Genomic DNA, 26,230 nt, shown 5'->3' on the forward strand with positions numbered 1-26,230 from the left:
ACAAGGTTTTCCAAACTCGAGTCATGAATTTTGGTAATTTAGTCGAGCAGCGACATGGACTCGGATTGGTACCAAATTTGGAAATATAATACTCCTCTATAAAGGGTATCCCTCTATCAAATTTCATGGAAAACTAACTTCGGGAAGGTACTCAACCAAACACCTAAAGTTTCGAAAAATCCTAGGCAGAACTGCCTTGAGCTTTTTTGTTTTCCATTCAAAACATTTGGCCAAGGAAAATCCTTCAACCATGGTTCATTTGTATAGGAAAAGCCTAAGGAATATTCATGGTACATTTGGTAAGTGTTTCAACTCCAAGAAATTCAATTGGCAAGTCCATACCAAGTCTAGCATCAATTCTGCCCAAAATTTAGGGTTTTCAAGAACAGGGCAGGTTTCGTATTTTGATCACAAATCACTCAATTCAACTCAGAATTGAGCATGGTTGGTGGATTTGGAAATTAAATTCATAAAACTATAATTTCACAGAAGAAATCATTTTAAAATTCAGCACACAACTAGCTCAAATTCGAGCCTCAAGTTGTAGCTTCTGAACTTCGCTCCAGGAAAACAGAGAAACAGGACAATCATCTTTAAACGGTTGGTACGGAATACTCGGGTGGAATTAGGAGTTGCATTTTATACCGTTGGAAAGCTGGAAATGTCTAGTTTCAAATGCCACTAATGGCACTTGATTTTGACATCGAAGCACAGAGTTATGGACGAAACAAGAAAGCTGTCTGAGCATTACGGGAAAATTTATCCAGGTTTGCTAGCTTCGTAAGATTAATCCATTTGACCAACCAAACCTCAATATTTTTCGATGAAACTTTATACACCATCTATAAAACATATAAACATCATATAAAAGCCATTAAAACCTCAAAATTCCACAAAAAGAGGCACGATCATAATAGGGGCAGAATTGGAAACTTTACATCCATGCCCACCTTGAAGTTTATACTAGTTATGCACCATTAATCTACCAATTTGACCACTAAACCAACATTAAATCCATCATCAATCATCACATCAGCCATCAATCCAAGAGTAGGAGTTCATAGAGCCCACATTCAAAATTTTCCAATAATAACAAGCCACCCACATGAATATCTAAGCTCATAAGTGTAAATCAACTTCCATAGGCTAAGAATTTGAGGATTGATCGTCACTTGTATTGGTGAACAAGACAGAATTTTTGGCCCCTCCTTGTTTCAAAATGAACAGTGAAAAGCTCCCCCCTTTTAGCTAGATACAATCCCCAAGTGTTCAACTAGGTGTAGTTCAATTTTGGTTTGATTTGGTTGAGATTTGGTGCAAGAATTTGGAGTAGAAAGTGATGGAGCAAGGCTGGTTCTTCTTTCCCTTGCTGTTCGGTTGTGTTGAGATGAGAAATGGAGAGTGTTTGCTGATGGTGAGGTTTGAATGAGAAGCTTAGCAATTGTGGGTTTCAAGTGTACAAAAGTCAACTCTCCAATAGTGCGCGTACGCGCCCGTTTTGTGCTCGATTCCTCTCGCGTTCATTTCACTAGTGCATTAAACCTCCAATATACTTATAATCATATTAATATTATTTACTCTTAATTATCCCAAAATAAGGGTTTAAAGTTCCTCAATTAAATCGCGCGTGTAAAAACGCATATCTCCAAATTAAGCGCGATAAAGCGAAACTTTCATGAATTTCTTATAACGATAGTACTAATAACTATCACTTGAGTATTTAAACATAAAATACCTATCTTAAGACCATTATGCAAGTCTCCAATTTTCCCAACTTACGGTATCCTTGAATCGATTATTGACTCCAATCGCGTATTCATTATTTTCAATTAACGAACTTTCAAAAATTAAATTTTGAAACGAGTCACTTTAAAAATATAACGAAACTATAATTCCATGTAATTAGGTCTAAAGAGGTTTAAAAAATAATATTCGGAATAAATGGACAATTAAATATTTAATTAAGCTCGGAATGGATTTTAAAATAATAAATTTTTGCTAGACATCACATCTGGCTTTTGTACAAAATACAAAAGTTGTAACCCTTTGAGTTAGCTTTCCAATGCTTCCAAAATCATCTAAATCGGAGCTTTGTAGCCTGAGATATGATCGAAATACTATCACCTGGTCAAACCTCTGTTTCGATTTTTGACCACAGAATGCAGCTTCTGTATTCCAACTTTTTGTCCATGAAAACAGCAGAATGGGATTTCGATGTCTTCATAACAATTGTAGATCTCTTTTTTAGCTTTAAAATGGTATAAATATCACCTCAATCCGGTAAGTGTAGCTCCTGATATAGTCAAAATACCGAAGAGTGTCAAAACTGTCTTGAATTACATTTCCTCACTTTGAACGTTTTTCACTTCATTTCTCTTTTTTACCACTTGAATTCATCACCAATTATCTACTTTTCCCCTCATTTGACATCCTTTGGTGATTGGATTATTAACCTGCAAGAAAATGAAGTTTTTACCATTAAAATCAATAGAAATGCCATATTAGCCACTTTTACAAAAATTGTATATTTTTACCAAAACCTAGTTATTTTAGTTATAAAACTAAATAATCAAACTAAAATTAACTAATAAAATATACTTAAAAATACGTAAAATAAACTCTTATCAAATACCCCCACACTTGAATCATTGCTTGTCCTTAAGCAATAAGAAATACAAACCAACAGTGATCCAAAATTTGAAAATAAACATATGTAGCATTTCAACTTCATTTTCTTAAAACAAAGTAAATAACTATTATGCAATCATTCAATAACCTCAAGTACTCATAATTTCAAGTAAAGGAGAGTCAATTATACCATAATTATAACAAGTTTAATTCAATTTTTCATCCGTACTCAATTTCACAAGCAAGTAATTCATATAATCAATAAAATACTTCCTAAACCCATGATCATCTTCTTATTTAACTTAAAGAGAGATTTATTTATATAATATAGCTAAGTATTACTTAAGTTGTGAAACTATCTTTTTACGCGAGAATCGACATTTTTAGATGAAAATCACCGGTTACTCAACACTTCGCATACTCAAGTTGCTTTGCATACTCTTAATTCAAGTACTATTTTACGCGAAAGTCGACATTTTTAGATGAAGACACTCGGTTACTAAGTACAAGAATCATTGGAGTAGAACAAATCTTATTCTATTTTTGTCTTTTTCTTTTTTTCTTCATTTTTTTTCATTTTTCATTTTTTCATTTTTTATTTTTTTAAAAGTAAAGATAATAACATTCCCTCAAAAGCATAATCATGAGAAGAGTATTGCAATTATTGACCATATTTATCACTTAACTTATAAAATCCAATAAAGAGAAGAAATTTCATTAACTATGCAAAAAAAAATAGGCATAATTTTTTTCCACTTTACAAGATATACTTTCCTACAAATGCATAAATTATAATCACATATTAGTCATTTTTAGATTGAATGAGAAAATAAGTTTCCAAATCCATATATATTTATTTCAAAAGGATAAGTGACAAAATTTTATTTATTTATTATGATGATTATATATATATATATGTATAAGGTTTTGAAAAAATTTGGACAGAGTCTCCCTTTAAAACTGGACTAAACTCCCTGCCAGCAACCCATAAGAAACAAAATTGAAGCACAAGAAATATTTCCAATAACATAACCAACCTTAAACACAACTAAAACCATAAGTACCACATATATTTCTCCCCCACGCTTAAAATACACATTGTCCTCAATGTGTAGGGAGGGGAAGAAACAAAAGAAGAAAAGAAAAGAAAGTAGGAACAAGTTACTCCCCAGTTGAGATGGATGCGGTCCAGTTTATCCTTGAGTCACGAACCAGCGACCGATCAACCATCTACAAGCAACTAGCTACAAGTAACTGCCACAAGTTCCAATATTCAAATTAGACACTTAAGTTAAACATCCCATAAATAAAAGATGAACAATAAAAAAGTAAACAAGGAACATCCAAAGGGGCGGCCTCAATCATCCTCTTCATCGTCATCTTCATCATCATCAACGGGAGGTGGGCGTGTGCCTAAATGATCTTCAATTCGATCCAGGCGAGTATCCATTCTGGGTAAGCAATGATCGATGTCATCTAAACGACCAAAGAGCCGCTGCCAGTTGGTTTGTGGCGGAGGAGGAGGTGATGCTGCAGTAGATGGTCCAGCTTCATTGTGACCATGTCTAGCCTTCTGTCTCCGCTCCTGAATAGAGCGTAGAACGTCCCCCGTGCCAATACCAAGCCAGCGGAGATAGTGATAGATAATTCAGCTCTCGGTGGAACATACTCCCGCCGCATGCCTTCCAAGCGAACCTCAAAATGCGGGAAGATCAAGGTTAGTAGACGAGAAAATGATAATTTGAAAGAAGTTGTCTTACGCCTCGCCGTAGACCGAATGTGGCTAATGATGATGTTAGGCAGCGAAATGCGAGCATATGGAGACGTCTGGTTATAGAACATGTAGTCCAAGAAGTAGATATTGCTCTTGCGAACCTCCGTGTGCCCCGTCTTCTTAGGAATAACATTGTGAGCCATCATATAAATGATAAGATGATGACGAGGTTCGAAGACATTCGCTAATATGGTCTCCTTCCTTGTAGAGCGAAAAGGTTGGTACTCGAGACCAAATTTGGCCATGGCCAATGATGGATCCCATCTCCTATTCGGGGGAACAAACTCCTTCTTCAAATCTACTGGACGTCGGTCATCCATACACCCCAAAATAGCGGTCAAATCTTGACGTGACAAGACGATTCGTCTTCCACGCACCAGGACTCAACCATTTCTCCACTGTGGCGCGCCTTACTCTGAATGTTGGCGTAAAACTCGCGCACCAAGTCGGGGTAGTAATGGTTTGGTAAGATGAGAATCGGAATCCAGCCATGTTGAGCAAAAGCCTCCGAGATGTTGTACATCATCTCAACTGGTGGGCTCACGTGCATCTCAAACAAAAACTCCAAATTAGCATGCTCCTCATGCCACTCCTGATTCCTGCGATTGTTGAACCTAGCACTGTCATATACCGACTTTCCCGCTCCACGAGAGGTGCCCTCACCAGGTTGTCAGCTAACTGGTGGAGGAGAAGATGACATTTCCTCCTCAGTCACCTCCATTTTCGCATTCACCTCCCTCTCATCACTACTAGAGGATGACGGTATCACTCTTCTTCCCCTTGGCATAGTACCTAAAAAAAATTTTCAATTAATCACATGTACATAGGACATGAATCATTATTTGGCAACAAAAATCCAGAATTAATCCAAATAGCCTCAAATACATTTCCTCAAGTTCTAATCATTCAATGATCATACAAAAAGAAACATATTTTCTGCTAAAAATTGCCCAAAATCACCAACTTAAACAAGATATGTATCAATTATAATTCAATCAGTGAAAGTAGCATCAATCCTGATTATAGTAATCTATAATTAATAATAATAATGTGCAATTAGCTATAACCATGGTTAGACAAAAATTAAACTAATTAACTCACAAATTCAACCAAATTGTTCACTATACACAATGCACATGCTCAAACATAATCAACTAACCATTCTTAACCATAATTAATAATCACCAATGGCTTAAAAACATCCTAAATCCATTTTCCAATTTCCTCCAAATACAGCAATTGTGAATTTTTAAAGCAATAATGACCAACAAATTGCTACATTTAAACATATAAACATGTTTAAACAATCTTAATAAGCATGAATAAATTCAAAAATAGTCATATACATCATCAAATTTTTGAAATTAAAAGATGTCAGAAAGCTCAGATAAAAAAAAATATGAACTTCTAAAATCAAATGATTTGATGAAGAAACTTACCTCAATCTCGTAGAAGGATGTTTGGTGATGTTAAAAATGTGAAAAACCCTATGAAACAACCTCCAATTGAACTCCAATTGAGGAAATTAGAATTCACAAACCCTAGCCTTCAATTCCTTAAAAACCGAATTTAAAGTGTTTTTCTTGAATTTTAATCGGTTAGAAAGGTTATTGGATGCTCAAAAGGTGTTGGGTTGATGTTTTCTAACAAGATTATGGAACAAAATTGAAGATTTGTGAGTTGGGTAGAAGAGAAAAGAAAAAACGCGACTGAAGTTGGGCAAAGAGGAAGAAAAAATGAAGCTGAAATTGCGTTTCTAAAGCTCTTGTTTGGACACATAAAACGCGACTAAAAACGCGCCTTCAACTCGTGTTTCCTTTAGAAATCTTGCAGCAATGAAAACGCGAGTGTGTTGTAAAACGCGACTTATTGTCGTGTTTTGAAAGTCGCGTTTTTCAGTTTGATCCAGGCTTGAAAACACGATTTCCATCAAAACGCGACTTTTAGTCGTGTTTATAAGGCGCGTTTTCTGTTCTCTAGGTGCAGAATTGAAAACGCAATTCTGCACACACGCGACTCCGAAGCGCGTTTTTGTGAAAAATGCGTTTTCTGCTGCGAATTTTAGCAGAAATTCAACTTTTACAAAATTACAAATGGTACCCCAATCACTCAAAATTCATCCTAGATCATTTGTTTGCCAAATTTACCAATGTATGTAGATGTAAAACACTGAAAACGTGCATTTTACCCCTTTTTAGTGAATCAAAAACACCTTTAACGTAAATTAAGGGCTTGAGTTGTTTGATCAAAGTTTGCTTTTTTCACCTCATATGGTCATCTTTTGCTTCCATTTTTAATATCTACAAATGAAAAATAATAAAATAAATCAAACATATAATTTGAACATAAAATCATACCAAAATAACATAAAGTACTAAAACATTGGGTTGCCTCCCAACAAGCGCTTTTGTTTATAGTCGTTGGCTCGACTATTGAACCTCATTTTTCAAGGAGACTTGGTTAAAGAATAATCCACCATTTTTGGACGTGGTGGATCATTAAAAGGTGACTCGATCACATGAGTCACGTGTTCTAATGATATAAGAGGTGGAAGTAGCTTACCTAACTCAAGTGAATCATAGATATTACCTTGAGTATGCACCACTTGAGAACTTACAAAAGGAAATGCCATGGAAATATCTTAGGCAGCATTACCCTTAGAACCTATACTTTCAATGTACTCCTCAAGAGGGGTGAAAAATGAGTCATTAAAACTCACCTCTTGAGGCTCAAAGTTAGTTCCAAAGATATTATCGTGTGAAATGGATATTTGCTCACTAAAATACACTTGAGATTCATCATTTTCATCAAAATGTAACCCATTTTCACATACAACATTCCCACCATTCATGCTAGGATCAGTTTACAAATTATTAGAGGAAATAACTTCACACAATGCATTCAATTGCTCATGTATTCTACCAAAGTGAGAAGCTAATTCATCTATTCTTTCCTCAATCCTATCAAAATGGTCGGAAGTTGCATTTGCTAGCTTTTCTATTGTTAAATCAAATTGATTAGAAAAATTTTCTACCGCTAGCTCCCAAGATACATTAGAATCATTAGCTAATGGTTTATTTTCTAACTCCCAAGGTAGAGGTGCATTAGCTAACTTCTCTATTGCCAACTCCCAAGATGGTTTTGATTCAGATTGGATACTTTCAGGTTGGTAATCATAAAAATATGAATAATCACTATAAGTACATTGATTGTTCCAACCATAAGCAGGAGAATTGCTCCAATTAGCACTATATCGATCAAAACAGGGATTATAATGCTCTAATTCATCATGATAATCCACATTTTGTACTTGCATACATGTGTTAGTAGCATGATAACCTCTACACAAGTCACAAATCACATGATAAGAATTAAAAGCATTAGCATTCCTCCCTTGCTCAATTTCATGCATAATTGTGTCCATTTGAACTTGTAGCATCATAACATCAAATTTAGCCTTTAAGCGCCTTAAACCATCTTCAAAAGACATACATTCAGTAAATTCTTGGTTACCTCTATTGAAGGAGTTTTGCACTTGGTAACCATCCATTGCCAAACTTCTATTTCTCATGCATTGTCCTCCAAATTGACCTACCCTCCTCATTACCTAAAATTGCCTTTAAACAACTTAAGAGCAAAATTAGTAAGAACAATAGGTGATAAAACACATACACTTATAAAATACTAAAATAACAGAAAATAACATTCACAGTATAACTAATAATATGTCTAAACTAATAAAATTGCTCTTCACACCAATATTGCCAAATCTATCTTTGGTAGCGGCGCCAAAAACTTGTCGGGTATTTTACATATACGTACAAGTTAAAAAAACCGAATTACACTCGTTCACTACAAGTATACAGATCAACTAGTAGTTTAAGGTATATATCGGGTCGATCCCACAGGGAAGAGTGAACAATTACCGGTATTACTAAAGCTTCTCTATTATTTAGACTATTAATGAATTATAACAAATTTAACCTACTGAAATTATACAAAATAACAAATAAAAGCTTCTTAGATTGTGGTATCCCTAACTACTCATGCAAGTGCTATATTTGGATCATTGAGTACTACATCTAGGCTAGTTATGGTATAATTTCCTCATGCATTTGAATCCTACTTTCATAGTGAATCAATTATACTTATAACTAATCCATACCTATTCTCATGATTATGAAATTAGTTACAAGTTCATTTCTTCAGTGAAATTACATGAAATGAATCACTAAAAATCACATAGGTGCACCTCTACTTTCGTGAGTGTACTCCCTATGTTTAGCACTTCTTGAACTAGTGTTAAATCTCAATTTTCATTGCAAAATCAACACCTTAGATAATCACAATCAATGGTACCAGATTAATCATGATTTAAAGAGCCAAAGTGCTAAATAACTTGCTCAAATCATAGCAATCAAATAACCAAATAATAAACACTAACAATTATAGAAAGTTTAATCAAACCCAAAGCATAAACTTTAGAGACACATATTGAACACAAAATCCAGAACTTGTATATTAACTAAACTTGGAATCAAGTACAAAAGATAAAGAGTTGGCGAAGAGATAACCCATGTCACTTGAGCTTCAACTCCTCCTTCTTCATCCTAATCTAGCCAATATACAAGAATGGATGAACTATACTAGTTTACACTAAAACTAATCTAATACTCAGAAGATGTAGGAACTACATTTTTTGCACTCCAAGTTTCTCCCGTATCTCCCTATTTTTCTATATTTGCTAGTTAGAGAGAATTTGCTATCAGAAAATCTGGCTACGTATGGATGTTCAGACCTCTCCCAATGTCTCTACATAAAAACTGCTCAAGAGTTTCATCTTTCCAAGTCAAATTTCACCTTTTGATTTCCAAATCTCAACTTTGTTAGGATAGTCAATAACCAATGTTTTTTACTTGAAAATAAGCCACCTTTCTTGCCCTTTTGTCTTCTGAAGCATATGCACCGAATTCCCTTGCAACTTATAGCTGAAAATTAGTCTGAACACAAGAGAAATGGCTAAGCAAAATTGCAGAATTTCGGCTACAAAACGCGCCTACAGCTCGCGTTTTCACTTTGGCCTTGCATCAACTGCGATTTTCTCCATGATAAAGGCCGAACTGGCTTTTGTGCAAAACACAAAAATTGCAGCCCTTTGAGTTGCTTTTCAATGCTTCCAAAATCATCTAAATCGGAGATTTGTAGCCTGAGATATGATCAAAATACTATCACCTAGTCAAACCCCTGTTTCGATTTTCGACCACAGAATGCAGCTTCTGTATTCTGACTTTTTGTCCATGAAACCAGCAGAATGGGATTTCGATGTCTTCATAACAATTGTAGATCTCTTTCTTAGCTTTAAAATGGTATAAAGATCAGCTCAATTCGATAAGTGTAGCTCCAGATATAGTTAAAATACCGAAGAGTGTCAAAACTGTCTTGAATTGCATTTCCTCACTTTGAACGTTTTTCACTTCATTTCTCTTTTTTACTACTTGAATTCATCACCAATTATCTCCTTTTCCCCTCATTTGACATCCTTTGGTGATTGGATCATTAACCTGCAAGAAAATGAAGTTTTTATCATTAAAATCAATAGAAATGCCATATTAGTCACTTTTACAAAAGTTGTATATTTTTACTAAAACCTAGTTATTTTAGTTATAAAACTAAATAATCAAACCAAAATTAACTAATAAAATGTACTTAAAAATACATAAATATAAACTTTTATCAATTAACACTCTTGTACTCTTTATTACCCTCTTTTTCACTTTTCTAATCCAAACTTCCCACATCCCTACAACTATTTTCTCTCCCGCAAATTCTATCTTTTCTTCACCTTACCCTGCTTCTATCAAATTATGCAATCTTTTATCCAATTTCGCAACCTATTTACCTTTTGTCCTGTTACTCTCTACATATAGTTGTAAATAATGGCCAAATTTTCAACTTGTTCTTCAACAAATGAGTATGGGTATACAATTTTATGAACTTCAAATGGGTAACCTAATTAAAACTCATTAACAAGTGGCTATTAAATAGATAGATTGGGACTACCTATTTAAATTTAATTAAATTAGACATAGATTCAAATTCATTAGTAAGTAAATTTAAATCACTACAAATTCAATAATTATATTCTACTTTTTGCAAAGGCATATGTAACATTATTTTTCTATTCTTTAATTTTTCTAATTTTTGTTAAATTTTATCCTACATCCTTCCTCACTTCCATCAAAGTTTTAATTAACCTATTAAGTGTTAATTAATTTCTTGCATTCACACCTAAATTATTTTGAGATTCTTGTGCAGCGACAAAATTGAAACTCCTTATGATCACCACTATTGGTTCTTCTATGTAAATTTTTTTATTTTTAGGTAAAAATTTATTTATTAATGCAACGTGTTCTTATTTTTGTTGATTACAATGGTATCTTATTTTGTTATTCAAAGAATATGGGAGAAAAAATAAATAAAATTTTGTAGTGGATTGTAAATGGATAAGATAACCAAAATCATATAAAACTATATCTATTTGATCCATGTAAATCACCCATTTGATAATTTCATCACAACCCACAACCACTGCTCCATTGACTTTAGCCTCCCCAATCCTATTTTTCTATCTTTATTGTGAGAACCCGTAATTTTCATTTTCTAGGTTTTATTATTTTTTCATGATTTATTTTTTGCATTTTCGTGATTAGAAATTTTTCTAGATGATTTTAAGGAGCAGATATAATTTTTAGATGATTTTTTTCTAGTATCGAATCGATTTTGAGAAAATAAGAGCAGATACCGGACGTGGGACCCACTAGTGCGAAAAGTTCGGAAAATTTCGATCAACTAGATTAAGTTTTGAGTACTGGAGTTAATTTTATCGGGTGTTAAGAGATAAGTAGAGGGTGTTAAGTGGATTTATATAAGGTAGACAAGGTAGTTGAGCATTTAATTAAAGGTGACAAGTGTCACCATTTGATTGGGCTTACTTTAAGACTTTCTTACCATTGACTTAAATAACCAAAAATGACCAAAAACTCACCATTTATTCCTCCTTCTTGGCCGACTTCTTGCTAGCTTTAAGGGAAGAAAACTCTTCACAATTTTGGTCCACAACCTTGCTCAATCTTCAACTTCAACCGGTTAAATTTGAAATTACTCCATAAAACACCTTCAAGTGGTGGTTGTGAGTTGTTGTGTGAAGTTGTTTGGAAAGTTGAGGTGGTCCATAGTTCTCTCTCTCTTGTTTTAAAGGTAAGTTGTGTAGAACCACCCTCCTTCTTTAATTGATGCTCAAATCATGCTTAGTGGAAGTAGAAGATGCAAGTTTATGGATTAATTCTTGATTTGTGGTTGAGATGATGACTTTTTATTATTTTTGGGGAATTTTCTGTTTTAATATAAACATGAAGGTGTGGTTATCTATGATGTTTGGATATGGTCTTTTATGACTTAAGGAGGTGGGAAAAGTGATTAATTACAACCAATTTCTGTTTTGGAAGAAAATTGAAAAATCTAGGGTTCTTAAGGGTGCATTCTGTCCGAATTTTTAGGTACTAGATAGAGGCCGAATTGGCCTTAGCTCAAAACATGAAAGTTGTAGGGAATGACATTTTAAAGGTGCCTACAAAATTTCAGGTCAATCGGAGTTATGTGGAGTGAGATAAGTCGAAAATACTATTGCTGTTTTGTTTTACCCGAAATTGGGATTTGCGACTGTAATGGGTTGTTTTGACTGGAATTGCTTCCGAATTGAGTGTTGAGTCCTTCTGATGAAATTTATCCCTATTTCTTAGCTTTCATTTGGTTTTGGAATTTCTGGATTTGGACATGTAGAGCCTGAGTTATGATATTTCCGCTAGAACGCGTTTTGGTGAATCTGTTTTACGTTGTTGATGAAGTATCTTACATTTTTGACCTGTTTGCACTCAAATCTGGGTTGAGTGACCTTCTGTGATGTTGTAGCCCTGTCTTTTAGCTTCGATATAGTGGGTCTTGCACCCTCATCCGATACTCGTAGTGGAATTTGTGCCATTACCGTAAAATGACGTCAAAACTGTATTTTTCCGGGCCAATGCTAGTTATATTTCCAAAATTTCTGATTTCCTCTATTGTTTGTATATGTTTATGAAACCTTATTGGGGTCATGTTTGGCCTTGGTTTATGACTCATTATCGAGTTTCATTGTATTTGTTTGCATGTTTTTAGGGCGTGACGGTGGTGCACAACGTTCTTTTGACTAAAGTGCTTGAAACCACATTGTACTAGCTTGGTGAGTGTACTACTCACTTGTGTGCTATTATATGGCTTTGCTACTTGAACTTGGTGCTTTGAATGTTAATTACTTGAAGTGAAAGTGTACTTTATCACTCTCACTTGTAGTTTCTCATGTTATTGGAATGTTATATGAAATGTTTTATGAAATATTACATGAAATGAAATACATGACTTGATGTCGTTTGGACGAGTCTCCACGACTTCAAATATTATCCATGAGCTCAACCCCATTGGTAATTGATTGAATCGAGCCGGCGAGGGTTTGGTCGTGCCAATTAATGGACCTTGGGGCAACGTTATGGAATCTTGTAGTATGAGAGACTCTTGATTCCGGTTTACTCGAGTAATACCACCATGCATGCGTTTGGATTTCGGGCCCGGTTGAGGAATGTTAGGTGGAAGGAGTGAAAGTTAAGTGAAGTCTACGGTTGGTTACTTTCAAACATTGACGGAGAGTCAATGAGACCCGATCAAGAATTCAAACGAGGAAAATGGCTCTTGAGAGCCACCCGTATCCTTTTATCCTCATTATTAATGTGTGGCTTTACTTATTTTTGGTAAATTGGACTGTTCAGCTTGATGCATCTATGAACTTGGTGGCTTGAGTTGTATTCTCACTGGGCATTTAGCTCACCCCGTTCCTTTTGTTTTCCTTACAGGAATTTGACTTTTGGAATATATCTTGATAGATGGTTGCCGAATGAACTAGATGAATGTCTCTTCTGTATTGTTTATAAAATGGGACCCTAAATGTATCATTAGGGCCGTTTTCACTTTTGTTTTGGCAAACCACATATGTAGTGACTTTTGTATCACTTTTAAATGCCATTGTGGCTTGTAAGTGGTTAATGTTATGTTGTATATGTATTTCGATGTTTGGTTGGGTTTCGGACGGGTCGGTTACTATTCATGGCCGACTCCGGATTTCATTTCTTTTATTTTGGGTTATTTTGCCCTTTTGCCTTGTTTGCGCGCGTTATAAGTTTCGGAACGTGATAGATCGCTTTATACTGCACCGTTAGTCCTGGCGAGAGTTGGGCAGGCAGTCCGCTAACCTCTTTGGTTCGCCTTAGGGGAAGGTGGGGCTGTCACATTTATACTCCTTTTACTATTGAAGATTCAATACCTTTCTTTTACCCTTTCCAACCCTATACTCCAATCTTTCTGTTCCTTTTATTATTTAGGATTCATTATTTCACTTCTCAAGTGTTTTTTTTCAAATAAAGAGTAAGAATTATAGTTGTCAAGGAAAAGTAATTGGGCATAATTTTGGTGAAATACTACTATTTTTTTGTGATGATCACCCAGGATAATTGTTTTAACAAATATTTGTTTTAAAATTTTTTATAAACACTTCAAAAAACAACCATCTAAATGCCCCTTTTATTAATTTAAAATTCATATAAAAATTTTGTTCTATGTGCACTTTCTTTTATATGCAAAATATCCGGATGAAGTTTTGCGCATGTCAAAAATTATCTACATGACGTTATATGTCAAAATGTTTATTTCATTGGTTGGAATAATCATCTAATACGACAAGTTTAAGGCTAAAAAAAATTAATTTACTTGCAATAGATAAAATGATTAAAGAATGGTTATACTTGGATATGTTATATGAATGTTTTGACAAATCTATGTATATATATATATATATATATATACCTGGAAGGGAAGTATTAAAAATGTTACTATATAAATGATTAAAAAGGGGACTAATCACATTATTCCTTAGATTTGACAAATCAATCTTTATTAATCAAGGAATAAAATGGGATAAAATGATAAAATTGTAATGGGATGAATGATTTTAATATGGTACTAATAAAATTATCAAATTTATTTTCTTTACTTATGGATGCAAAAAGTGGTAAAAGTCTGAAAACAAACTATAAATGATTTATTAAGCACTCATTTGAAGTGGGAAAGAAAGTTTTAAATTTTAAATTTGAATTGTTATAGGATTAGTTGTAAATCACACTATTTCAAACTTTTTAATTGTATTTATGTATTAAAATAAATGAAAAATCTAGAAAAAAAAGTAGGAAAAATTTGGAAGCCATCCAGGAGACTTTCACTAAAACCTTCCCTGCAATACATATAGATATAGATACTTATTTTCTTTCCCTCTTTAATTGTGTGTTTTTTTATAACATTTTTATATTAGAATTTTAACACAAGTACTGAGTTCATTCCAAAACCAGCCTAGCTTTGGTCATATGAGGCACGCACTTCTTGTTCAGTCTAGTAACTTCCCTTTGGAATTGAGGCATGAAGCCAATTAAACACAATTTCAAAAGTCTAGGCGGTTACATAAAGACATTGGAATTTGGGATACCAAAGTCTCACCAATAAAATCCTTGTTATATTTGGTACTAATTACTGTGAAATCCTTTGGAAATATGTCTTGCAATGGATCCAACATTGTGCCTTCAGCAAAGGTGACTTAATTTACAAATTAATAAGATAATGTTGGGAAAACTTAAATTTAGAATTTGTGCATAAATAAAGTGGACCATCCTCTATTGAAGACACATACTGCACACGCTATAACCTCCTCTAGACAAGATACATTCTGCAAGAGAGAACTACAATGCCCATCAAGTCCCTCGAATTCATCAAATCCTTAAAGTTTTTTGAACTGTATAAATCATTGCATTCTTTGACCCTCAAGCCCTGAAAGTTATGCAAGATCTACATGCTAGTCAAGATAATTAAATTACTTTTCATTTGCAATTTCTTCTATTATAAGTTTAGCTCAACAAATATTTTTCTTCAAGATCTAACATCTCAAGTGCCACTAAATTTTCAAATTCTTTACGCAAAGTGGTAATCTATAGATGACTTTTTTTAAAGATATGTTCAGTGCTAAGTTACAAAATTCATCCCGTAATTTTCTCTTGTTTATCAAATAATTACAAGAAAACTAGTTTTCTACTTGTTTCTTCGATATATAAGTGAAAAGGGCAAGAATTATCATCATATTCTCATTAGCTTTTTTTTAATGTTATATGGGTCTTTTAATTAATTTTGAAATGAACATTTATTTTTTAGTTAGATTATTTTTCATACTGCACAATTGAAGAAAATTGTAGTTTAAAAGTTTTCTTTTTTATTTTCCAATTTTGGATTTGTTTTCAAATGTTTTGATTTTTGGAGTTAATTTTTAACATTTTAAAACTGTATGTTCTTAATTTTTAACATTTTCAAAACTGTATGTTCTCTATCACATGTACCAAATATATTTTACAATCTAAAATTTTTTGTTTTCCTTTTATGTTGATTTTGTTGTTTAATAGTATAATGATGTTATGTTTCAGTTTCTCATACGAAACCTAATTGTCGTTGTAATTGTTTTGTTTAAATAATAGAATGATCTCGTGTACTTCACGGGCAAAACACTATTTAATACTTATAGTGTAATTTTTATTAGTAAAACTATGTTTTTGGGTGAAATTCAGCAGAACATAATCAATGTAAAGCTTGTGCCGCTATGTGCAATTGATAAACTACAAAGCAAGTAAGAAAATGGCTATGATAAGTTATAGGTTTGATAGATGAAAGACATCACGACAAGTTTCAAGTTTGCGAAGCTTATTTTACTAGTTTACAAGCTATTATGTTTCCTACACAATATTATTTTGGTTGAGCAATATAGGCTTAATTTTCCTATATAGATGGTTACATCCTATAGTCTATATTACTTTTTTTTGAGGTGAATAGTCATTGAACAAATAGAGAATTTTATCAGTCACTTATTTTCCTTCAGGAATGAATATCTGTTGTTGGACTTCATAAGGTACCCATCAAAGACCTTTATTTGTTACTAGGTATCTTTTGCATTTTTTTTCTTCCAGTTTTCTTCAAAAAATTTTTTTTTGTCCATTTTGGGCTGATAGAGAGTTCTGATGATGTTGATAATTGAGAAGTGTGAGGACCCGAAAATTTTCTTATTTTTATAGAATATTACTGGAATATTTAAATGATTATTCACTCATTTTTTTCGAATTATTTATTTCGACCATTTTAAATCCATTTATATGGAATGACACCTCTTTATATTTTTAAAGCGTTTTGTTGAAAAATTCGCTTTTCGAAAATTTGTTTAGTCCGGAACGACGGGTGCACGTTTTTCTAGGCTATACTTGAATCGGGAGTGTATTAATATTGGAGAATTAAGAACGATCAATAATAGATTAAGAAAAGTTAATGGAGGAATTAATACTCAATTCACGTGAGGAGTCGTAAAATTATTATTTTAAAATCCCTAATTTTGGCTAAATTAATTATTTATTTGGATTTTTGCCACGAATAATATTTTCTAGCCTTATTAGACCTAAGTACATGGTTTTATAGTTTCGTTATATTTTTAAAGTGTCTCGTTTCAAAAATTATTTTCTTATAAGCTTGTTTAGTGAAAAGGTGAAAACGTGTCCAAACACTTTAGTCAATTGGGAATACAATAAGCTCGAAAATTTGAGACATATACAATGGTTCTAAAATAGGTAAATTTAGGTTTAAGTAATCAAGTGATAGTTAGTGGTACGATCGTTATAAGAATTTCTCGAAAGTTTCATTTTATTGCGCCTAAATTGGAAATACGTGTTTTCACGTGCGCGCTTAATTGAGGGACTTTGGACCATTATTTTGGGACAATTAAGAATGAATAATATTTATATGAATGTAAGTGCCCTAGAGGTTTAGTGCACTAGTGCAACAAACTTAAGAGGAATCGAGCACAAAACGCGCGTGTATACGCACCTTTTGCGGTTGATTTTTGTGCCCTTAAAATATTAGACGTCAAACTTCATTTGTACGCAAAGGAATCAGATCAAAACATCCCTTTTTTCCTCTCATTCTGGCCGAGCAACAGCTGAAACAAAACACCTTCAAATTTTGCAAATTTTACCTCCAAATCTTGCTCAAACCTCCACCAAATTCAACCAAAATTTAACTACACTTAGCTCAACACTTGGGAAGTCCATCTAGCTGCAAAAGAAAGGAGCTCTCCACGGTTTTCTTCAGGCTTCAAAGGGCCGAAAATTTTGACTTGACTAACCATCAAAGTATGTAATGATTCAATACCTTAAACTTGTCCTATGGATGTTAAATTACACTTATAAGCTTGAATTTGCATATGAGTTGTGGTTGATGTTGGAGAAATTGGAAAAGTGGGCTCTATGAATTCCCACTCTTGGGTTGTTGCTGATTTTGTGCTTGATGATGTTTATAATGTCGGATTAGTGTTTAAGTTAGTGGTTTGTTGAAGGAAAATTGCTGGAAACTCACGTTGGGTGCAAAGGCCAAATCTGACCATTTTGCCCCTGCTTTGTTCGGCCACTTTAATGCAGAAATTTGAGGATTTAATGGCTTGATTGTGTTGTTTACATGTTGTAGAAGTTGTGTACAAATTTTCATTGAAAAATGTTGAGTTTTGGTTGATCAAAAGAATTTATTTCCCAAAGCTGGTAATCTGGAAACGGTTGCCGTCGTAACCAGACCAGTGTTCGTATTTCGTCCATAACTCCGTACTCCGACGTCGAAATCAAGTCGTTAGTGGAATTTAAAACTAGACATACCCATCTTTCCAACGGTATATAATGCACATTCTGGTTTCATGTGTGTGAACCGCACCACTCTTCTGAATTCAGCTGCCCTGTTTCTCCGTTCTGCCGAAATGATTTGATGATGCTGCAACTCTAGGCTTAATTTCGAGCCAGTTGCATGCCGAAACTTAAAACAATTTCTTCTGTGAAATTTTATCCCTATGAATGTATTTTCTAACAGTATCAACCATGCCCAAGTCCAAGTTAAATTGAGTGAGTTATGATCAAAATACGGTGACTGCCTTGTTCTTGAAAATCTTAGATTTGGACAGATTAGATGTGAGACTTGTTGTGGCCTTACCAAATGAATTTCTTGGTGCTAAACACCTACCAAATGTACCATGTATACTCTTTAGACTTTTCTTGGACAAATGAACCATGCTTGGAGGTTTTCCTTAGCCGAATGTTTGGAAACGGAGAGAAAGAGAGCTAAAGGCAGTTTGGCCTTAGTAAATTCAAACTTTGGTTGATTGGTTAACCACCTTCCCGAAGGTATTTTTCCACGAAATTTGATAGAGAGATACCTTTCATATAGGAGTATTATACTGCAAAATTTGGTACCAATCCAAGTCCATTTTGACACTTAACTAAAGGTCCAAAGTCGGAACCAAATCTGGAAATTTGTTAACAGTCTTGAAATTTACCCAACTTTGAGCTACCATATCTTGGTGCTCAAAACTCCGATTCTCGATACGCTTGTTCTGGCCTAAACCTTGTTTGCACCTCTAATTGAGCTATAAATTTCAAGGGCTAGTTTGCAACGAGTGAATTCTGACGAATTTTCAAAGTTAGCGAAAAACCAACCCCGGCTCAATCCTGGGTGATTTGGAACAGCAACTCTAAGCTCATTTTTGAGCACTTTCCACTTCGATTCATGGAAAAGTGTCTTCTAGGAACGTGTAGTACTTTCTAAGAGGTTTCCAACGGTATAAAGTTTTTCAATTCTCGACTTATGCCGAGTGAGTTACGATTTTTCAAAGATTCATAACAAAACTGAAATTTTCCAACTTTCAAGGAAATAGAGTTTTTCAAGAACTCTTTATTCTTTTGATATTATCTAAACGTTTTATCCCCGATTTCCTAGATAAAGACTTAAATACTTTTGAATGTTATCAAACCCCTCTCGAACCTCGATTTACGAGTAATTGAGGTTCATTTTCACGGAATCCCCTAGATTAATACTAGTGAACGAATTATTCCTCGATATTTGGGATTTGGATGATAATTCACTATTATTTGCTCAGGCGCACACGAGGACCTTCAAGAGGATCCCACGGTGGACGCTTGAACTTTCCTTGACCTTACTTACACCTAATACTTGATGAGTGTCAGGTGTATGTAAACTTGTTACATGTTTAATTGTTATTAATGATTGGAAATCTTGAAAGTGGAGTCGAGTGTGTACTTTACCACATTCGTTCTCATTAGAAATGAAATATTAATGGTTGAAATGTATTGAATGAATGATTGAAATGCATTGAATGAATGATTGAAATGTATTGAATGAATGAATGAAATGTAATGGTATGCTATAGTTGCCTACGTCGTTGAAGTGAATCTCCTCGACACACAAGTGCACATGAGGACGCCCAAATCTCATTGACCGACCTTGGACTCGAGCCGGCATGGGCTTGGTCAGGAGCCTTGGCGAGCCATAAGATATATAAGCTTGACCTAGTGAGAGATCTTGCTTGGCATACTCGAGTAGTATCGCCACAAACAAATGACAGGCGGGCTCGATACGGGGGTATGTAAGGTGAAAGGGGACAGGTTAAGTGGAGTTCTACGGACTAAACCTACCCGATTGACGGAGTGTCAATTCGTGGAGGTTATTGAATGTGCAAGTGGAATATAGCTCCTGAGGGCTCCAGTATCCTTGAATTGTTTCTGGTTATATTTCCAGTAAATTGTTAATTACTAAAATATGATTGCTTGACTTGTAAATTGAAATTGTTATTTGAGCAATGTGCTTGTATGTGTGTTCTTGGCCTCACGAGCGTTTTTGCTCACCCTGTAGATTTGTTTTCCTTAACAGGATTGAACTTGGTGAGGTATCGAAGAAACCTTCCTGCTACGCTTTTGTTTAGGGTTTCTATTACTTTTGACTTTGTCTTGGCTTTTGGGTTGTATTTTGGAATCCGAATGTAACTTTTGGAGCATGATGTATATTTGGGATATATGATGGTTGTTGAACACCCGATGTGCGGGTTGGATATCGGATGACTTTTATTAAACTGGAACACTTCCGCATTTATTGTATCTAAGTTATTGACTCGTATGGTGTGGTCCGGCAATAAGTTTAAATGGAATTGCTTGAGTCCTGGCGAGAGTTAGGCAGGCGTCCCGCGGATACCCTTTGGTTCGCCTTAGGGAGAAGTGGGGGCGTCACAAGAAGGCTGCTCCAATTCGTGGGATTTTGAATTCACTGATGGTGAAGATATAAATGAGCACACCCCAAAGTTTTTCTATGTGTGCTGGTAAATGAATAGCCCTTAGATTAGGATTTATAAACTAATCTCAATTTTCAACCTTAGATTATGGGTATTCAAATTTTACTTTTGATTACATATTGGGAATGGCTGAATAGATTGATTGGAAACCTCCTTTTCATGTGCTTCAACTAAATGCCAACTAAATTTTTTAGAGAAAGCACCAACTTTTTCTAATCTTCATTATACCTGATCAATCTTAAACCATTGATCAACCTAGAGATCATTGATAGATTTGATACTTCCTTTGAGCCTTTTTCCAAGTAATCATGATCATTTTTTTGGTTTAAGAAGGATAAGAAAAGACCATCGGTGTTTTGCTTTTATTGCTTCATTCTCCCCATGTGATATGGTTTCTTCTTTTCCCTATGCTCTTTTCATCTTTTACCTGGTACAAAACACCAAATTGCCTTTTCTCTCTTGCTCATTTATATTGCTTTATTAATTTATTTCAATACTGAACTCTTTTCCCTTTATCTGCACTGAATTTTACTTTTTTTTTGGCTCTAATTACAAAATGGAAATTTTCATTTAAATCCTCTGCTGTAGGCTATTGGTGTGTTGTTCTTGCAAGTATAAAAAACTCAAGGTCAAATTTAAGATTTATGCTTTTGATTTGCCCTTTTTTTTAAATGTATTTATAGTTTTGAAATATTGTGTTGCTGACTGATTAAATTAGAGGCCCCATGTTTTCTATTGGAAAGTTTTAGCTTTTATTAACATTAGTAACCAGTAAGAAACACAAAATAAGGTCTTTTTCCTAAACTGTGATAGTAAGTTTTTAATATGTTGTTTGTTGGATCATCTAAACGAGTCTTCATTTTTTCCCATATTTGTAAGATATTAGTTTATTGTTATTGCAGTGGGAAAGTTAAATATTTTTCTAACTTTTGGCACTTCTTTTCTCATAACTAACTCTTCCTTCTGCTTCAAAATTGGTGTTGGTTATGTGGTTTGGTAAGTTATCCTTTATACTTTTGTTTTCCTATGATTGCATATTTACATTTTTTTTTACATTCATTTTTTTTCTTTTTGTTTTTTTTTCTCTTAATTGTAAGAATTTTGCACGAGATGTAAATTTCATTAATCAAAATTTGTTTTTGGGGTCTTGCAGCAGATTGACATCACAAAATTTGACTTCATTTGGGTTCAGACTGTGATGATACATATAATGTATTTCAGTTTAAAGTTAATAGTAACTAGATTGTATCTTGGCAGGGTAACTACCTCAATGCAATTGCCTCATTTCTAACAAATCCTAACCTTTTAATAACTAATGAAATTGATTTGTAAACTTATAGTCCAGGAACAACTTCTCAATTTCTAAATGTTTGGAGAATCTACTATAACATTTCAGATTTCGTAAACTGGTGGGACTTAATAGTTGTAAAGTATGAGAAGTTCAAACATGAATGCATCATGTGTAAGTATTGTTTTTTTTCTAATGATCATTTGAGAAATTTTTGTCCAAATTAATGTGTGAAGAAAGCATTTTAACGACTATTAACTTCACATTTGTAGCTGATATAGAAGTCCATGAGAGACCTTGGAACCATTCAAAACTTCAAATCCTATTGAATATCAGGGTGACATTTTATATACTTGAACTGTTGAATATGAAAAATTATAGATATTTATTTGATATTTGACAAGTGGAATGACAAAACAAATGAGAATCCTAGATCTATCTATGGGAAGCCATTAGTTGTTAGTTAACTTTGGTTTGTCATTTTTACCTTTGATGAAATCATAGGGTGTGCTTTGAGAAATTTCTATACCTCTTAGAAGATTATTGCAAATTTAAATAAAGTAAAGATTATTGCTTTTTGTGATTCTTATGTTTTCTTTCTTTGTTATGTCAAGAGTTCTTGCCTAAACGTAGCATGTGTTTAATGCGACATATTTTGATTTCTGTTAAGAAATTTTATAGTTTGTATGCATTGAATACTTTTGTCATGTAAAGATATTTCAAAGTCCTAACATTTTAGATAGTTTTTTTTTATATAATTAGATACTTTAGCTTTTACTTATTGGTTTTGATTTTAATGTTCTGAACACATCGTTTAATGTAGACCTTTAAGTTTAGCCTGATAAAAGGTGGAAAAATGAGCTATAAAATATAAGACAATGACCTGGCTCATGGAACAATGAATGAGCAATATAATAATCAGTTATGCACCTTATAGTTTCAATCAAATAATGTTCTACAACAAAAATGACCTTTAACGGTATAGAGAATCTAACCTGACACTTTACCTTTCCTCACACCCTGGACGAGTGTTGTCCCTTCCAATGTGGGGATAGGCTCGGAGCATTCAAATGTGTCAGGAAAACTATGTTGTTATAGCATCTCATCTGCCAACAAAAATCCCTTTTCTTGATAATCGAAAATGTCAAGATAGCTATAGTCAATAACAAGTAGGAGTTTTTTTAACTGAGCTATGCTAACACTTTTAACTGCCAGGAGTTCTTTTTTTTTTTTTTTTTTTTGACATAGAAGCAACCTGCAGGTAGTGCTCCCTGCTATACATTCCGTCAATCAGAAACCCAAAGGACTTGTAAAATTATCCCAAAGAACAGAATGCATATAGTAATCTAAAAGCAAAAGTCAATGCTCAAATATAATTTGTTGAACTAAAAGTCAGTAACAAGTACTAATATAGCAAATCTCTAACAAGTACAAACTTGAAAGATTCTCTTGTGCACAAACTAAAAGATTCTCATGTGTACAAACTTGAAAAATTCTTGTGCACAAACTAAAAAATAATGCAGCATAAACCACAATTTCTGGGTATCATAGAGCCAGTTATGCTCAAATTATATATTCGATCTTCTGCAACTGCAATCTCATCCTCTCTACAATTCAGTTGGGGCATGGTAAGCTGCAAAAATTCAACCCCAAGTTAAACAGGTTTCTCTATCAAATGATTGCCAAGATACTTACATGCATGCTAACTCTGTTTTATGCAACCGGAAACACCTATTCATACAACGTATCATTAATGCACAACAAACAACAATTCTCCAACCTCCCCTTTTTTCCACCTACAATAATTTGTGCATTCGAATTTGTCTGACTCTAATCTCTCTACATAGCTAGCAGTTGCCATGCTACTGAAGAAAAACTTCAATCCAAGAGCATTAAAGACTGCCTTGCGATAGCTTACTAACTGTTCACTTTTCTTTTCACGTCATTGCCAGACGATCACATGGCCTTGAATCATGCATTCCGAAAATGAAACCTTACTTTAGTTTCATTTTGTTCTTCTTGTTTAAATACAAGCCATCTATTGTGACAAAACCAAACAGAATGAGATGCCCCCCATTCAACTGATATGCAGCATGTCGTCCAGATATAAGATCCAAATGTTGGATATATTCCACATATGTAATTCATTTTATTCTTGTAACAAATTATCCGATCCATGTTTGACTTAAAACAAACATACCCCAGCTGGAGAAATGTGTCTGAATCGTTGAGGTCCTGAGGACAACTTCCAGCTTGGTCGCTTAAGCGGGTGACTGATTCAGATGAAAGCCCTCACTACAGCAGAGGTGTTTGCTCTTCCGATGAGCCTGCTACCTGCAATTATCAGTCAGAAAGGCAAAAGATTGTAGCATGCTCATGCAGAGGGGCGAAACAAAGAAATAAAGGAAAAGGGAAACTGTCACGTCATGCACTTTCTGTCTCAACTTCGCATTCTCTTCCTTTAATAATGCTTCCTGCAATTCATTTTGTGAAGATAAGTTACCAACCAAGAACACACATTTAAATGCAGTCAGCCAAATGATATTCCATTGGAATCTTTAAGTAAATTGCTCCTATAGCATTATTGTGGGTTACAAACGATCTTCAATTTTATGAAAGCCCAATAACACTTTTTTATCTCCAGATTCTCAAATTGAAGATTTCCCATTTTATTATGTGATGAAATACAGAATAACAGAAAATGATTGATAGATAACCAAATAGAAACAACTAATAAGGGTAATTTGTCACTAGCCTTTTTCTTGAGAATACCAATTTCTTTCATGAATTTGTCACCCCTGAAATCCAAAAAACATAGTACGTCAACACTATGCAACAATTGAAAGACCTTGAAAGATGACATAACATGACAGGAACCTTGGTTTTGGCAATACGACTTAACCCTGCTTCAACCAATTTTTCGAGTTTAACCAAGTCTTCCATGCTCAGTCCTACTAGCACTTCACCTTTGAGATGTCTGTTACACATGGGATGGCATCATAAGTATCACAAAATAATGAACCATCATCTATAAGATATCTCATGGCAGAATATTGTAACCTCAGTTCTGTGGTTTTCTCCTTGATTTCCTCAGCAAGCATGGCATGGGTATGATTCTCATGTATAAACACACAAAATTTCTCTGTCAGCACAAATTGGAGTGAATTAATAAAAGATAGAATGAGATTCACAGTAGTCATATCATAGCAATAATTATTCACTCTCATCTCTCTATTCGCTTCCTTGCAAATTTCCTTCTTTCTTCATTCGAATCTTTCGACAAACAGGTAGTGAGCATGAAAAGTTTTGAAATTTCTTTTTCATCAATTCCTTAGACGGCTTGAGCTTGAATTTTAAATCTAAAACTCTACTCAAACCTATGATCAATTCCAGTCACTTAAAATCGATTAACAAGACGAAAGTAAAGCATAACCGACATGATTGCAGACAAAGAAGAAAACAATACAATTAAGGGGGAAAAAGGTATAAGAGTGCGGGAAACTTTACAGTGATGATTTCCGCTGTGGTGGCTGGACTCCAGTGAGATGATGGTAGCAACCTTCGCCTACTCTACTCCTCGGCATGCTCAACCCGAATATCTAGTCAGTAAGGAGAAGCATGAGGATGGGTTTCAGAGGAAAGAAGAAAAAGGAAAGAGCCCGAGTATTTGTTTTCTTATTCTTTTTGTCCTAGCAAAGAAAGCGAAGGCTTATTGGTGTAGGTGTCATTGTTGACGAGGAGGGTAGAGAAGCGGCCGAGTTAGCAACTGAAAATGGGAGAGTGGGGTGGCGGCGAAGGTGGAAGACGGAAGAACCAAAATGGGGGAGTTTTGAGAGATAGTTTGCTGAGAAAGAGAGTTTGTGAGAGAGATGAGAAGAACCAAAATTTCGCTGGCCGGCAAAATGAAAGTTTTGAGATTTCACTAAGTGTTTTGGCAAAGGAATCTTCCGCCAAAATCAAACGATATCGTTTTATGTTTTAATTTTTTTGGTGTATCTCACATTTTCTCAAGTGTCATGATAGGGAATCTAAAGACATATTATTATTTTTATATTAGATAAAATAAAAAAAATTAAAGTATATATTATTGAATTGATAACAAGTGTTATGATAGAAGTGCTATAATGACAAAAACCAGCAAGTGTCCTTATAGGCGTGTCAGGAAAGGCCTTTTTTGTTGTAGTGCGCTGATATACTGACTACA

At 34.2% G+C, this 26,230-nt stretch overlaps 1 protein-coding gene across 1 annotated transcript; it reads right to left on the reverse strand.

The window, feature by feature from the left end:
• Window positions 1-4,739: 4,739 nt before the first annotated feature.
• On the reverse strand, window positions 4,740-25,253 carry LOC113706004 (uncharacterized). Its single transcript, XM_072062732.1, is given in 8 exon segments — window positions 4,740-5,001; window positions 5,101-5,194; window positions 23,557-23,659; window positions 24,085-24,360; window positions 24,459-24,500; window positions 24,782-24,824; window positions 24,893-25,003; window positions 25,087-25,253. Coding segments are annotated over 8 exon segments (1,098 nt in total).
• Between the last annotated feature and the right edge of the window lie 977 nt (window positions 25,254-26,230).

Source organism: Coffea arabica, chromosome 8c, assembly GCF_036785885.1.
Source record: "Coffea arabica cultivar ET-39 chromosome 8c, Coffea Arabica ET-39 HiFi, whole genome shotgun sequence".
Taxonomy (NCBI): Eukaryota; Viridiplantae; Streptophyta; class Magnoliopsida; order Gentianales; family Rubiaceae; genus Coffea; species Coffea arabica.